At 38.5% G+C, this 17,058-nt stretch overlaps 1 protein-coding gene across 1 annotated transcript in view; it reads left to right on the top strand.

Moving 5' to 3' along the window:
• Nucleotides 1-16,819, top strand: part of RGS22 (regulator of G-protein signaling 22) — a gene marked incomplete at both ends in the record, with an annotated part of 34,891 nt that extends 18,072 nt beyond the window's left edge. The window contains 8 exons of the mRNA XM_009071890.1: nucleotides 3,233-3,325; nucleotides 3,853-4,001; nucleotides 7,250-7,412; nucleotides 8,000-8,158; nucleotides 9,963-10,025; nucleotides 12,035-12,196; nucleotides 15,011-15,190; nucleotides 16,679-16,819. Of these exons, the coding sequence (XP_009070138.1) occupies nucleotides 3,233-3,325; nucleotides 3,853-4,001; nucleotides 7,250-7,412; nucleotides 8,000-8,158; nucleotides 9,963-10,025; nucleotides 12,035-12,196; nucleotides 15,011-15,190; nucleotides 16,679-16,819 (1,110 nt within the window). The remainder of the gene's footprint in view (nucleotides 1-3,232; nucleotides 3,326-3,852; nucleotides 4,002-7,249; nucleotides 7,413-7,999; nucleotides 8,159-9,962; nucleotides 10,026-12,034; nucleotides 12,197-15,010; nucleotides 15,191-16,678) is intronic.
• Nucleotides 16,820-17,058: the final 239 nt, after the last annotated feature.

Raw genomic sequence — 17,058 nt, 5'->3', positions numbered from 1 at the left:
CTTGAACATCTCTCTCTTGGACATGAAAGGAGAAACTTACAATGGGGAATCAAGAGTTGGAGGGGAGGAAGTTAGTTCTTGTTCCTGTTTTTCTCCAACTTACAGGAAGTATCATCACTTACTACTGATACTTCTGTCAGTTTGTATTGAGAACATGCCCTCATTGCCCCCTGCCAAACATTTTGAAATCTGTCCGCAGAAGTTTTATGTACATCGTATTTTTGGTACTGTATCATGCATTCTTTTGTCCCTCCTGGGTTTATGTAAATGTGTCTTGAGTGATTTTATATCTTTGGCCCCACTGTAGAAGTGGGTTCCATGGTTTAGTCATGCAATAGGAGAAAAAAGTGCTTATCTTGGTTTGTTTGCAAACCCCTCCCTGATAATTTCACCTGGTGCCCTAGTTTTGTATGTCATAAGAAACAAGTGAACAATTGTTACCTTGTCATATTCTCAATGTTGTTATGATTTTACAAGTTTCTGTTGTATCCCACTTCGGTTACATCTCCTTGAAACTCAAGAATCCTAGACTGATCTCACCTCTTACAGAGGGAATTCCATACCTTTGTTACATTTATCACCCCACCTGTATGTGTTACTTTATATTCTTTTGATAAGATGCAAGCAGTACTCAAGGTCTGGATGCACTAAGGATTATCCAGTGGCAGAATCATGTTTTCTGTTTTGCTCTTTGTTCCTTTCCTAATTGTTCCTATGATTCTAATTGTCTTTTGACTCCTGGTGAACTTTGAGTGGATGTGCAAAATGTAAGCTAATATCCATCTGCAGTGATTCCAAGATCTCCTTCCCAAGTAATAACAACTAATGGAAAGCCATAATTTGGAGCTCAGTGGAATGACTTAATGTTTATTATCATTGAATTCAGCTGCCCTTTTATCACGCAGATGCTGAAGTGTCCTGAAATCCTGCAGCTTTTCACAGTCAATTTAATTTTTTTTGCTCTGTGGAATCATTTTGCAAACTTTGTTGTCTCATCACTCACCTCCTTTTCCAGATAGTTCCTGAATATTAAAAAAACAACCTCAGTGCAGATCCCTGTGAGACTCCAGTAAGAACCCCACCCCGTAATGAAAGTTATTTATTTCTTAGGTTTTGATTTTCTACCTTCTAATTAATTCACAAGGGGGCTTTCCCTCTCATCTGTGATAAGATAATTTCTTTTAGAAACTTTGGAAGTTTAAACACTGAAAAAAACTAACTAAAATGAAATACACTATTCCAAACACGTCTGCAAAATATTTTCTTCACTTTTCAGCATCTTTTCTAATCTTTCAGATACATATTTTTTTCTAAGCTATTTTGGCTATAATTCTTTATGATCTGCAGAGCAGTGTGTAATTGATCGATACTTTCATGAATCTGGAATTTTACTTATTTTCTATCAGACTAATTGTAGTCTTTTGTAAATGCATATTTGCCATGTGTATTATCAATATGAGTTGTCCAGTGTCTGTTGCTGATCCTCATAGTCAAGTCATTGGCTCAGCCGAGTACTGTTATACATAATTTTGTATAAAAAGGACTCTGCTTTTGAGCTCTCTCTGAATGCAGTGTTTTCACTGCTTCTAGCAATGGATGGATTCCACCAAAGTAAGAGCTGAAAAGATGTATTTTTCCTTTAAGCTAATAAGTGTGGCAGTTTACACTTCATTGAGTTAACAGAGGGATAATCTATTGCCCTTTAAGTTTAGACGATGTGTTGCTTTGCAAGTGCAGTTACACGCAGACTCCTCAGTGCTCTAATAATACAAACATCTTAATCAGCGCACAAAAATCAGAACAAAATCTTTTCAACTGCACAATACATGTGTTTGTGAAGAGTTATAAGACACAGACATAAAACGACCTGTTCTAGGAGGCACTAGATCTCTTTGTAGTAGGCGCAGGCTGATACTCAGGCACACTCCTTCCCAGCAGAAAGACAAGGTCTGCTTTGTATTTTGTTCGGTTCCTGGCTCTACTCTTCCCCTTTGTTCTACCATATAGCAGGATATATTTGGCCCATAATGAAACAAGATATTTTATCAAGAATTAGGTGAGTCCAAAATTGTTTATTTGGGACATGGTTAGTACATGTATCTACATTTTTTCTTAAAACAAAACCTGAAGACAGGAGCATTCCTTTTTATTGTTGACTCTCATCCTGCCTCTATCTGCTTTCTGTTTGAACTTCATGAAAAATGTTCTGAATTATTTTACTATTTACTTTTAAACTGTTTTCTTTTAAGGGAAAGACTACCCCAAAGCACTTTTCAACACTGTAAGAGTTAGATAACACAGTGATTAATGTGGGATTCACATTTAGATGAGAGTGTAATGAATATTAATCTAAACACTCTATTCTCTCTCTTGCACATAAACTCTTGTGTAATAAGACCACAGCTTTCTAACCTTTGTCATGGGCATGCTAATCGGTATAAGGCATTGGCTCAATTTTGTTAAACATCCTAAATTCTGCATTTGAATGATTTAGTCAGCCAAGAAAGTCGCCAAACTATCCCTTGTGCAGTTACTGATTGTTTGCACATAACATGAAGAGCTGTGCTAGTTATATACATAAGGTTTCTAATTAAGTTTAAAAATGCCAATACTTCATGAGTCCCAGTCATGTACAATTTATTATCTTAAGGCATTTCCTGGTATAAAACTAAGGAAAGGGATGATACTAAAGTCTGAAAGCCTTCACCTTCACTGTTTAGATAATATAACATCTTTCTCATCTTAAATTTCCATTTCTGGAAATCTGTGACACTATCTTTTTGACATTTCCCATCGAGAGTCAAAGTTTTAAGAACTTTTGCTCCTTCTCAGTGGCACTTTGACATGCAATTTGCTGGTATAGGCAGTCAGGTAAGTCTGACACAACGCACACAACATAATACATACACAATCTACACAATATATGACACAGACAGTATAATTGAGTAATTTTTTTAATACAAATTTCTTTTCTTAGAAATATAGTTAGGTTATTTAGTGTTCTGTAGAAATCTACATCTGATCCTAGACAGACAGGAAAATTTTGTTCTACCAGAGCTTTTAATGGAATTGTTTGTCACAAGAATGTGACTTCTACTGTCTTCTAAACATAAGTCTCATTACTAGCAAATGTATTATTTTCAATCTACTGTCACTGGCAAAGTGCCCATCCAGCTCTCCAACTTCCTATAATGTGTACTGTAGGGATGATATAAGATATTATTTTTATTAGGTGGAGTTGGTGGAAGAAACTCAACAGCTGGACTCCGTGTACTTTAGAAAGCTCCAGGCTTTGCATCAAGAGAGTAGTTCCAAGAAGGATGAGGTAAGACAAGTACCTACTAGCAAAAACAAACCCTTTTTCTTTCAGAGAGGGTTAACACTTTGAGTATCAGCAGTGAAAGACTCACCACATGCCAGTTTGGAGAAGCAAATAGTCTGATTCCTACCATTCATTTTGGGGACTGATTGACAGCCATTGTGTGAATTAGATAAACTGGTCTTCTGTCAGTTACATCAACATCAAATCATTGTATGATTGGAGTCAATGAGACAGTTTCCACTAAAGTCTGTGGAATGTATTTTGGGCCCTTGAGTAAATACCTCAATTTCAAGTAAATTATAGGTATGAATATTGGTTTATTTGATTATGGAACCTGCACACACTGGTATGTTTAAAGCAAACATAAAAGAAAAGCTGCCTAAGAGCCGGAGCCTTAACTCAATTTATTTTCTCAGCAACTGAAAAGCTGTTTTACAGAGACAGATTATCTAATTCAAGGATTATTAGACTGAGCAAAAATATAGAGATAAAAAAAGCAGTTATGCAAGTGAAATAATTTCTTCCCTCAGAGTACTGTTGCTGACACTGGTCTGCTATCCCGGCCTGATGCTCTCAAAGAAGTTCCCAAAGAACCGTCGGGTCCTAATCTATCTAACCTGATCCATGACAAAGAGAAGTTAGAACTGTTCTGGGCTTTTCTTACTGAGCACTCTGCTGGGTATGTCTCTTTGTGATTTTTATTTTACCCATTTCTAAGTTCAGAAGAAATCTTTGCTGGGGACCTTGGCTATCTAAATGTTCACAGATTCTAGTATTTTTTTAAAATGCACTTGCATATTTATGAAGTACACATGCACATTGTTCAGACAACTGAATTGTCTTAACATTTTGGGGGTAAAAATTCTCCTGTCATAACATGTTTATATTGCAGTTCTGCTTTCAGTTTCTACTTTGATTAGTGGCAATCCCCTGAGCAGAGCAATTAGCCTATAATGAGTAAAAAATTCCCTTTTTTTAGTATAGATTCAATTTAGTACGTTTTTAAAATTAAAGCTGAATATTGTAAAAGTGTACAAATAGAAGACAGACACATTATTCTCACAGTCTGAGAGCAACAACACTTCTGTAGCAGATACAGTTTAGGTAGAGTTTTTAAAAAAGTGAGCCCGTTTGTTTAAAAATTAAGATCTAATCAGAACTTCTAGCAGAAGTAAATGAGAGTCATTTTGGGGTTTTTTTTTGCCTGTAAATTGTCACTTCCTGTGAGCTTTGCATATTGCCTATTGCTTCTAGTCAAGCACTGCTATAATTTTAGATTGGATATTGATCAGCTTTTTCAAAAGTGTCCAGAGATGGGCATCTGGCACAGAACTCCTCTGGACAAGACTCAATGTCATCACTTCTGCTTATCATCATAGGTTCCCTTTGTAGTCAGAGAGAGAAATACACACTTCTGGGTGCAATTCTTTTAATTCTGAAGGTAGCATCTAAAATCAGTTTGGAGGGATCATTCCTAAGATGGCTATTTCTTCTCACTGACTACAAAGAGGCTGCAGGTAATGAGTTCAGGTGGATATTGTTATGCTGTGGGTGCCTATAGTCAAGTGTCTTTTGAGTTAGTTGTCTAGACCAGTTGTCTCCAAACTTTTTTGGTCACACACATCATCAGTGAAAAACATTTGAGCATGCACCCTCAATACACGTGTGTTTAATTTTTGTGCTGCTGAAGTGATAATATTTTCTTACTGCCCCTCAACAAGTGGTCTTGCACACCTCCTGGGGTGCACACACCCCACTTTGAATACCACTGGTCCTGAGTTCCTCTCTAACTGGGGAAATGGTAGGAATCACCAGATAACAGTTCACTGGCTAAGATGGAGTCCTGGACAGGTAGACTAAATTGCTTCTTCCTGCCTCTCTGTTAATCACAGACAAGTCCCATCTTAAGTGGTGGAGCTAGGCAGAGAAATATTTAATTTCTTGGGAAATTTTCTTTTGTAAAAATTCATAATGAACACAAACATTTAAAGAAGTCCTACAACAGTGTTTTAGAGCTGGCAGGATATAGTGAAGATGCTTAGTGGTACTAAAAGCTGAAGGGGTCCTAGAACTAATGCAGTCTAGAAAATTTCAGAAAAAAACAACAAACATTCAAGAGGAGCTGGGGTATTATCACCCTCTCCAACTCCCTGAAAGGAGGTTGTAGTCAGGTGGGGGTTGGTCTCTTCTCACGGGCAACCAGCACTATGACAAGAAGGCACAGACTCAAGCTCTGCCAGGGGAGGTTTAGGTTTTTTTATGGAGAGAGTGATCAGGCATTGGAATGGGCTGCCCAGGGAGGTGGTGGATTCACCATCCGTGGAGGTTTTCAAGATGAGACTGGATGTGGCACTTAGTGTCATGGTCTAGTAACCACAGTAGGGTTCGACTTGATGATCTTTGAGGTCTTTTCCAACCTGATTCATTCTATGATTCTATGATTTGCCTCTTCATCAACATTTATGGTTCTGATACTGTCCAATTGTAAGTGATCCAAGTTTCAGGAAGGAAAGGCTGCTGAGTACTTGGGCACAAATTCTGATAAGAAACTAAACAAAGTTCCATTAACTAATACTTCATTAAATATATAGGATACATTCACACAACTGCAGGACAATTTGTGTTACTTTGGTTTAGTGAGTTACCACTTGTTAGTCTCTCCAGGCTAATTGACTATGCATGTGCTCCTGATCTGCTGAAAGGGAAAACTGCACCATGTCAGGATAAGGCACCATGGTAAACAGTTCAACTGACACACTCTCAGATTTTACATTTTGCTTTTTAAATAAGATGCACATATTTGATTGGTTGTCATAGGTAGATGCCAAGGAGTTACTTCATAAATCACAGCATTTGGGTGAACTTATTCATGTTGTGATGAAGTAGCAAACGGAAGAGTTTCGGTCTCAATAGAACTTAGATCTGTAAGGGTCTCAAAATACTTTTGAAAGGGAAACATCTGTTCTTAAATCATTCAGATGCTTTTGAAAGTTTTACTCACAGATTAATGCTTTGAAGAAAAGCATTGAAAAAGGAAAAGTGAAATGGATTTGTCTGAATTTAATGTTTCATATTTCCTACTGCAAATAGAGTGAATGTCCTCATTAAAATGCTCACAAAACTTCAGTTTATAAGATACTGTCAGAAAACAGTCATATAAATTAAACCATAATTGTAGGTATATCAGTTATTCTGTCCTCAGATTTAAAGAGCAAAACCATGGTATGTTTCTATGAAAACAAACTTAGATTTATAGTATGCATGCAAACATTATGAACAATATATAGATTGAGAATTGCTTATGGAGATTATTTGTCACTGACTATGAATAATGATTTGGTAATTTATGAAAAAGCAGCCCACAAAAATCCCTAGAAACAAATTTTACCATAAATTGTTTTTGTCTGCTTGGCTGCAGACTGACTTAAACTCTAGCAGTTCACACGGGGTAGGAAGAAAGTGATTTCTGGAGCTGATGTTCCCAGTTGTCATCCCTGGTCCTTTCTCAGGCAATATGACAAGGAGGCAGAACAGGAGGCATCAACTCATCTCTCAGTGGCTCTCAGCCTCAGTACTGATTCAAATTCTCATCTCTTTCATTTTGCATTCTCTCTGCACTATGGCTCTGGTACACAGTTCCTGCTCAATTTAGCAGTGGCATATTGAGGAGGTTGCTCCTCCCAGGGTAGACCAGAAGGGACCCTAATGAGGTCCCTAAGATGTGTGTTTGATCTGTCTGTTCAGCAAGTGCCATGATCTCACCAGATGGTATGAGCAAAGAATCAATGACATAAAATTTCAGCCCAATTTGACCTGGTATTTAGGTCTTGAATATTTTGGTGGCTTGTGGTTAAACTAATAAATCCCTAGAATGTTGATGAAATTAACTCAATATTGAAATAACATTCTGTTTAAATTTGTTTGTAGCATGGATCTCATGTGCTGGTTAGATATTGAACAGTTCAGAAAGACGCTCCACAAGGATAAAGAAAAAAGGAAGGAAAAATCTAAGGACATTAAAAACAAGTACTTAAACAAAAAGTACTTCTTTGGACCAAACAGCCCAGCCACCAGAGAACAACAAGAAAAGGTACCAGTTACATAACCATTCATAAAGAACCCATAAGAGGGTTTGGTCCATCTTTTCCCCAAGCTATCTCCTCAATTCGTACCTATATGTTTGGCCAGAAATCTGTTTCTGTTCTGGTTGTGAGGGTCCCTTCCTTCCTGTTCAGGCTCTTCCTCCCTGCCTCTTACAGAACATCTCTCTTAAACCCTGATCTGAGGCCATGGCCAGAGCATGCACAACACAGCGCAGAAAAAGTGTAAAAAATGGCTTTCAGGCACAGTGACTTGTTCCAGCTTTCTATTTTAGTATGTCAGTAAAGCCACAGACAGCAAGTCTGAGCTGTCGTACTCTGATATATCTTGATACTTAGGCAATTTACTTGGTCAAGCTGGGGTATTATTTGCCAGAGTCTGTATCCTATTATAGGTAGGGACAAATGTAATCCGTTCCCTTTTATGAAAAGTACATGTGAGCCTTGGGTAAGCATGCATTAAATGCTTTGCTTACAGTTAAGCTCATGCTTTGCTAAATCAAGGACGTAGAGAGATAAAGGACTTTTGGTATACACAAAAGTTTATGTCATGTGTTATTGTATTTGGATTGCTTAGATAATTCATTCAGGTGGAGGATGGAGACAAATCCTTCGTGATCAACTTTCGGCAGCAGCTCTGCTAGAAGTTCAGCAATGTGTCCAGAAGAGATTAGAAAAACAATGGCTGCCATTGTTCCTGGCAGATGAACAGCATGGGGCAGAGGGACAAGCAAAGGTAATTTTTTAACAACGGCAACACATCCAGGCATTGTTTTTTGTTTGGCTCATAATTTATCATTGGGATAAAAAGGTTCCGAGGAAAAGCAGCCCACAACTGATTTTCAGTTTACATTGAAAGAGATGGTGTAGCATGTACAGGTTGAAGCATTTAGCTTGATAATTGGGAAGGCAGTTCCTCGGAAGGCTTAGTTTAGCTGACAGTATTATTCTTAGGTCCTAAATCTGAAGGAGCTGGTGTTAGCTCTGCTGCCAGCCAAGCTGCCAGGAGAGTAAGCTAATCTTTGCTGTAGCACTGCACTCTCCATATGCCATTTTACTCTAGCCATATAGTTGCACACTGAAGAAATGATGCTTTGTGTAAAGGATTTGCCCAAGGGGACCAGAACACAAGCAAATGAGTGGGCTTCCCATGCTGTATTCTTTCTCATATGCTGTCTGCATTCTCCATCTGGAGCTGCAGTGCCTGCAGAAATGACTTCAGGATTTGTGAAATTCTGCTGAGTGGGGAGGTTAACTGCTACAAGCCTTGTTCCAATCGGATACTTCAGAAAGTTGCCAGACAACTGGGAGTGAGGAGCCTTTCACTCCTGCTGGCTCATAAGAAAGATTGGGGAATGGGCAGAGCTCATATCTGCCTTTTATGAGTGCCTCTGTGGCTAGGACCCATGTAAGGAGATCACCCTGCCAGTGACAGAGGGAAAGAAACTTGTGTTTTGCACTTCCACAACACCTCTGACATGCAAATGTTGTAGCAGGAAGAAACTTCACAATTCCATCAAACAGACACATATGCAACTGCATTAATCCATAAAAATTGTTTTTGTCATCTTTTTAACATCAAGAAAGCTGTCAGAAGTGTTGTCAGTAGTGCATATGAGCTGGATCCTTTCCTTAGAGCACTAAGCAATGTGAAAAGTATAGGTTCTGATAAGAAAAACTGTAATTTTAATAATGATTATGTTAACTAAATCAAAATTTCCTAACCCTCTGCCCTTTTTAGCTGACCTCTGCCTCCTTGACAAGGCCTGGCACAAGAACCATGCAATAAGACTAAGCTGCTTCCAGGACTGGAAGCTAATTCCTGTCTCTTTTTGCACCTGCTGCTCTGTGGTGGCAGGAAGAGTAGCCTAAGTTGTTTGGAAAATACTGTATTCAACAGTTTACAGGAAATACATATTTCTAATGAGTTTTTAGTCTTTTCCTACCTCCATTTATGTCTGACAGCTCCTTTCTCTTTCTTATTGCAAATTCAGAGGATGAAAAGGTCCTTTGAAGAAAGTATTTTAGAAGAAATGAAACCAGATGACATTCTCCACATGGCTTCATATTTCACAGTGACCAAACACTGTGGGCATGCTATGTAGTCCTTATTCAGAAAACTTGCCCTTGATTTGAGGTGTATTTTTGCTACAAAGAAACTGCAGGATGAATGATCTGTATCATTTCTGATACAGATGTCTAAAGGAAATAAAAACTTTTCATATTTGAAAAAAGCAAGCTCAAAATGTGTTCCTAATATAAGTGGTCCCTCAGAACATTATGAGTAAAGCAAATCAGTGCAAGTGCACAGTTTGCCTGCTATCACCTCTTTTCTTCTTGAACTCCCCAGTCTTAATGAGGAGGTGCTCATTTATAGCTGAAGAAGGGATGGCATTCAGTGTGGGTCCACAACAAGTTTCAGGCATAAAATCTATACAAAGACATAAACTGTTCTACCACTGTGGTCTCAATCACTAGAGGATTGAACAAGAAACAAGAAGAGTTAAAAAATACAATGACAATATTTTCTTCAACCGTAGATAAGCGGCATAACTGAAGATCTTTCATACAAAAAGCATCAGAAGACAACCAGGATGTGGAAGGCAAGTGAAATTTACTGTCTCTTGTGTCTACAATTTCACTATCTTTTTCATTTGGACCTTGCACATCCTTCACCATTTCCCTGCTGCCAGTGTAAGGCCCAAATGTAATGCTGTGAAAAGCAGGCATGATTGGATTGGCTACATTGGACTGATTACTCAGACTGCTCCTGAATTTAGCTCCCTGCTGGATGTTCATGGTAAATTTCTCTTCCTTCCTGGCCGGAGAGGCCATATTGAAAAAACATGTCTCTTGTCCAAGACTTTGGAGCACTCTTAACCCTCCTCAAACTGATATTGTACCTTAAATTCACATTTATCTGTATTTTGTATGCAGTGGACTTATTGGGACAAGCTGTTCATTCCAGCATCTGGTAGTTTATTTATTATTGCAAGTGGATTACATGCAGACACAAAAGGGAATGTGAAGTATGCAGTAGAGTGGGCAGGTTTAATCATATCTCACAGTATCTGTTTCATTTAGAATTGCATTTTAATCTCACAGCACTGAGATAATATCAAATTTAAACTTCTTAAACCTTTGTAATAATACATTTCATCAGATGTTTGCCAGTTTTTTCCTCTTGAAGAGCAGTGAACTTTTTGTGATTGCCAACATACAAGTTGTGTACATTTGTTCAGCTGAACTTTTATTGTCTGTTGAAATCAAACTGGAGACCCGGTCAGCAATTATCCATGCAAACCGTCAGTACAAAAGGGATCCAAAGTGCATGTGGGTTCTGTTAATTGAGTTTTCCCTTTGTCTGTTTGTCAGGAAGATGGTTATTTTCCATGTTCTCCTCTGAGGCTGATGACCTGTAAAATAAGCAGTGTTTGTATATTGGTATAGGGATGGGAGCAACATTTTGTTCTTCCCTTCATGAATATGCCCCAGAAATAATTTTTCCCCAAAGTTGCCTAAATCCTGGTTGCAGGGGATAGAATGTGCTTGGAGAACTGGAGAAGGGCTGAGAAGAATCCACCCTACTGTCTAAGTTGAGCTGACTTTATTTTAACCAAACTCTCTGGACAGTCACCACCCTCTCTCTCACATGGAGGGTAGTGTCCTGCAGCAGGACACTAAGTGTAACCCCTGTTTTTAAGAGAAGATGAAGAAACCCTTTCATCTCAGGACGAGGTTAGGTTTCCACGATGGTCAGCAACAATTAAAAATGTTTCTGTCCCATGCTGACCATTGAACAGTACTCCAGCCCTCCAGGACTTCAAGAGTTTTAGACCACTGTTAGAAGACGGTTTTCATTCATCCATCTCATAACAAGGGGGGGTGTCTGGCTTGCTCCTCAGCAACAGCACAAGAACTGTTTGTTCAGGAAGGCAGGCCAGCATGAACTTCATTTCAAACAAACTGTCCCTGCATAAGCCATCTTTCTTTCTCCACCCTTTCCTGGCTGCCTACTGTTTTGTGCTTGGCAGCATGAGGATTTCTAAAATGTCTTGATTGTCTAAAATGACTTTAGATTCTATTTTACTATTGGTAGCTTTATTCCACTGAGAGAAAACTCTCCGGCTTCTGTTGGTGATCATGGCAACACATTTCAAAGCTCATTTTGTTGGTGAGATCCCTGTCAGAAGCATTTTACAACTTTAAGCTATGTGGTTTGTCTGTTCCTTTTTCTTTGTTGTTTGTTTGCACAAAACTAAAACTGTTCTCTAGAAAAGTAGCCTGTTGCCATAATCAATAACAATAGCTGTTTCCATACTTTATAGTATAGAGTCATATGGTCTAAATCATTGTCAGTCATTTCCTCTCCCATCATGTCTTCCAAAAAATGTTCCCCAAACGAAACTGGAAAAAAAAAAGAAAAAAGTAAGGAAAGAAAGAAAGAAATGAAACCTTGCTACATTTTATTGTACCCATGTCAGAAACTCATAAACTACTGAAAGTTAGGGTCAGCACAAAGATAAAAATCAGACAGTTTATGCTAACTAATGCCTCTGTTATTGCTTTTTGAACCAACATTTATTTGGTGCATTTATTTCTTCTTTGACAGCATGTGGACAATAAGTGCGTTTCTTCATCTAGTGAAATAATTGCTTTCCGCAAAGCGCTGATGGATCCAGTGACAGCAAATCAGTTTCAACTCTTCGTGTCACTGAAAGGAGACCTGCTGGGGAACGGAGTGCTCTTTTGGCAAGAGGTGCAAAAGTATAAGGTATGGTGGTAAAACAGAGCAAGGGGAATAGCACTTGATTCGTAAGCAAGTGCATCCATTCCTGCATATTAGGAAAATTTTAACAAGAATATCTATAGATTTGTTGTTCATAGTAAAACCTCTTTCACTGTTTGAACTGGGTTTTTTGCTTTGATGCAAATCCTCACTTCTTAAGGGTAGCTATTTCTGACTCAAATTTATTATCCCTACATTTCTTTAAGCTTCTTAAAACTGTAACATGCTTTGGAGTCTCTAAGGGGACACTACTTACCAGCTAATGCCCAGAGTTTGGTATACATCTGTTGAGCAATAGAAAATATGCAAGCATTAAAATGTTCATTCTGTCTTTATAGCTGTGTATGGTTAAATGGGATTATGCAGGCCCCATCTCCTTTGCACTTTGTAGAGTCACATTTGACTTCATTTGAGGATGGGACCAAAGCAAAACATGATGGAGAAGGTCAGCTGGTAGCAGCTCTCTCCCAAGTACATGCACTTTTGTGAAAGTGCTGCTGTGTAGGTTGAAACACAATGGGAAACCTTTGGACTGAGCCTTTAAATCACACTGCAGCCTCCTGATAGCACCCTGAATTGAATATGGGGACACCACAGATCTTTTACTTGTTCCTAATTCTATTTGCCTCTGGAATATTCCTGATACAAAAGTGCTACCAGAGTGCAGAACCTCTCCTGGGCTCCTGAACATAGCCTGTGTCCACATGGCAGGCAGGGAGCATGAGGTTAGCTAACATGCTCAGAAATTAGGTAGTAAACACAAGTGATGCTGCAGTAGCACTTGGAGATCCTCTGCAGACATATGGGTGTGTTTTCACTGTTAATTTTATGAATTTGAATTTGGAGTCTGCTTTAGAAGCTGAAGCATCTCTGTTTCCAGAGGACAATCTCTCTTCCTCACAGAGGCTCTGATCCTCAAGCAAGGAGTCACCAGCTGAAATGCTCTCTGAGGGTGCTGCTGTCTCTAGGTTACAGAGTGACTAGCTTAGACTAGAAACCTGATATGAAGGCACCTGGTGTTCCATGACATAAATCCTGTTCAAAATACTTGAAGTTTTTTCAACTTTGTGACTCTTCATTACTACATTATGGAGGACATGGAAACTTTCTGCAAATTAATGTGGAGTGTAGATTAGACTGTTTTCTCTGTGGATTTGGTCTCTGAAGAAAGCCTTCGTTATTTTTTTGTCCCACCCCCTCCCCTGCATTTATGTTAATTTTATTTGTCTTCTTATCAAGAAAAAGTACAATCTGACCATATTTCTCCATGCATGCGATTTGTCATGGTTGGCAGTTGATGCTCTTTATAGAAGCAAAGGGCTGGAGTAGTAGGAGTGTTGTGGGTCAGGCTGAACTGGAGGAATATTGCCAAAGGCGTGGGCAGCACTTTGCACAGTGCATACTTCTATTGTCTGAGCCCTATCATGCCATCAGTTTAGACTTTAGGCAGAACTCCCTTTAGGAGTCAATGACTGCATTGCTCCCCATAACCCATCAGGCTGGCGGCACATCTTGGGACAATCCAAAACCAAAATCTTTTTAAAAACAAGAATGAAGAAATATAATTCTGCGGATCATTTCCATCTGTTCCTCTATGCTCATGTCTCATCTCTCTTCATATCATATGGCTTATTTGTCTTCCCTCTGACTACAGCTCTGCCTTCTCTTCTATGGTAGATGAGCAAAGGAAGCCATAATATATTCTTAGGATATATTGAATATGTTTTGGTATTGCCTTTCTTTATTGTAGTTGTTATCATTCTTTTTTTCCTTTTCAAAACTAAAAGGTATTCATAATAAAACAAGCCAGCTCTTTCACATACCACATTTCTGGTTAGAATCTCTGTTTTTAATTTCTTTGCAAAGTAAATATCCAGCCTCCTATACCAAAACTAAATGCAGATTCCTCATTTAGAGAGCTCCTTTCCTGAAAATTCTTCAGAGTGCTCATTGTGTCTCTAGTCGATAGATGTGATAGGCTCCTAGTGGTATAGAAATTTCTTGATGATTTTGGATGGAGGGAAAGTTTGTGTTTTAAAGTGTTTGAAGGAAGTCCAACAGTAGCATTGTCAGAGTGTCAAAACACAGTAATAACATGTGTTGCAAGAACAATGGGATCACATTTTAAAGTAACAAAACCCCAGTGTTCCTTTGAGATCTTACTCTTGTAAGTTCAGGTTGGTTTTGTATTCTCTTCTGCACAGAGTTATTTCAAACCTCAAGGTTTTGGGAAACTAGAAAATCTTAATGAAGGATGAAACCAGGAAGATTTTAATAAATGGAAGATTGTACTGGTAGCTGAAATTGTCTCCCTTGTGCCAGCATTCCTGGTTAGAATACCTTGTGCCCTCTAAATATTTCCCCTCTTATGCTGGAGCCTTTAGAGCATTTCTTTGTCTTTTAGTTACCATGGCTATCCTAGTCATAGCAGGCTCATTGTGGAAATCAGTGCATTTCACACCTGTAAGTGTGTTTCTCTTTTCATAAATGCCTCCTATTTGCCAGTAATGCATTTAAACTTAGAAACTATCCTGTTCTGTCAGAACATGCAGGTAGAAATTATCACCTAAAAGCAATGATTGCTATTTATCTGCATTTGCAAACCAGAAGGCCTACTCATGTCTTAACTATGGCTTTGACCATGCACATTTGCTATAAGAATTTTGTCCTAGATTCTGAAGGAATCTATAGTATAATTATTTTTGTATGACTATTACTCTTTGATCACTGGGGCCCTGTAAAGGGTCTTGTGTCATTCTCTCTCTCCATTGACTGAAAGTGCTATTTTTCATCTTTCAGGATTTGTGCCATTCTCATTGTTCCGATGCCTTAGTCCAGAAAAAGATCACAGCTATTATCAACTGCTTTATTAATTCACCCATACCACCAGGTTTGCAGATTGACATCCCAGCTGAACAAGCAAAGAAGATTTTGGAGCACAGGAAAGAACTAGGACCTTATATTTTCAGAGAGGCACAGGTAAGAAGCTGGGTGAATCTCAGTAACAGGTCTGGCCAGAGTCTGTGTGCCTCATTTTAAGGACAGTTTTGTTGCTTATGTGACAAGTAGGACTCCTTACATAAGCCTAGGCTCAAAGAAGAACTCTATAGTCATATATTTCAATGGAGGCTGTTTGGTGGAGATGACAGAGAGGCTTCAGATATTTACTGCTAAATCTGACAGCCAACTGATCCTGGAAAGGTGTTACCTAGGTCTGTGTTAGGAATTCTGGCAGTAGAAACGAATTCTGTCCATGTTCTTAATTGCTTGTTTTTTACCACTTGGTTAATGTTTCTGAAAAATGCAGATGTGAGTAAAGCACAAAGACAGCTTAACTTGCTGAGTGTTTTTTCCTTCGTTATTATAGAAAGTGTATATTAAATGGCTGAGGATAATTTTCTCTCTGATCTTTGTACTATTCAGACTGAATAGCAATTTGTGAACCTTTACTACAGACTTACTATTTTCTTATCCCTTGATACTGCCTTCTCTGTCTTATCTTCTAAGCCCAAGAAAGCTAGTTGTTTTTCCTTTCCCATAAAATTGCCACCAACACCTTTAAACATCAGCTGTGAGTCCATAAAGTGTTTGGATGACAAAAGATGAATGATTTGTCAGAGAAAAGGGTTCATATAGGTCTTAAGAGAAACAGAAGTCTCATTTCAGCCTGTCTAAAACCCAGAGAGCTCCAGAAATGTGGCACAATACCAAAGGAAGAACTTGGCCGAAAAGCTGTGACTGGAACCTGACAGTGACTCACATGTCACTTTCAAGTCTGTTGAGCCAGAAGCAGTGAGATGCTGAGCACGCTCGGCAGCTTTGAAGCCAAGTTTCTCAATGAGAATTAAACATCTAAATAAATTGAAAAATGTGAGCCTTAGTACGTGCAGCAACAGAATTCACTGAGCCCCTCTGTTTGCTTTTCTAAAATTGTTTTTCTTATTCTAGTTCAAAAAAAGACCCTGTGAGAGATTATATCATTTAAAAATTATCCAAGATTTGCTCATAGATCTGTAATGTGGTTTAAGAGCCTTTCCAGAGGCAAAAGAAGTATTTCCTTTCTCTTAAGGAGGGAAAAAGCCATCTCCCTAATGAACTGAATATTTGAAATAGTTGAGCAGAACAGTGGTGCAAAAGCAATTCTACTGGTGTATATTTTATCAAGAATACTTGTAAAAAATGATGGATGTTTTCATTAATGCAAACAATTGTTTAGGGAAACATAAAAAAAGAAAGGGCCTTTTAACTGTGTTTTAGGAAGACTTCTCACCAGTAATAAACACACTGATGAAAAGCATGTGCTGAGCAAAGCTGGGCTGAAATGTCAGGACAGAGTATGTGGGAGGAACAAGGCTGTGTGTTCAAAAAAGAAACAGTTATTTCATTCTCATGGTAAATTACATTTTATTTTACAGTAAACTGTTTTCTTAATATGGTCAAAACTAACTTTCTTTTCTTCCTGCACAGACGAGTATTTTTGCTCTTCTGTTTAAATTTTGGCCAAAATTTTGTAAGTTTCGAAGCAATTTGGCCAGTGACAAAATTCAACTTGCCTTGGAGAGAAAAAAGATAGGAAAGATGCAAAAGAAGGAAGGGATAACAGCAGAGGTAAGACTCACAGTTTCAGGTGACAGCTGATAAACTGCATAAAAACCCCTTCATGAGCAAACATACATGAGTTGAAATATCCCTTTCTCAGCCTGATCGAAAGCTACCAAACCCTTGTTAGAATTCAAGCTTTACATGTGACCCGGTCCTAGGATGATTAGTTCCCAATCCTGCCGATGCATATACACGTGTTTAACTTGAAGCAGATGAGTCAATGAATACCCTTCTCATTAAGAAAA

Source organism: Acanthisitta chloris, unplaced genomic scaffold, assembly GCF_000695815.1.
Source record: "Acanthisitta chloris isolate BGI_N310 unplaced genomic scaffold, ASM69581v1 scaffold25893, whole genome shotgun sequence".
Taxonomy (NCBI): Eukaryota; Metazoa; Chordata; class Aves; order Passeriformes; family Acanthisittidae; genus Acanthisitta; species Acanthisitta chloris.
This window is presented reverse-complemented; position numbering and strand designations above follow the sequence as displayed.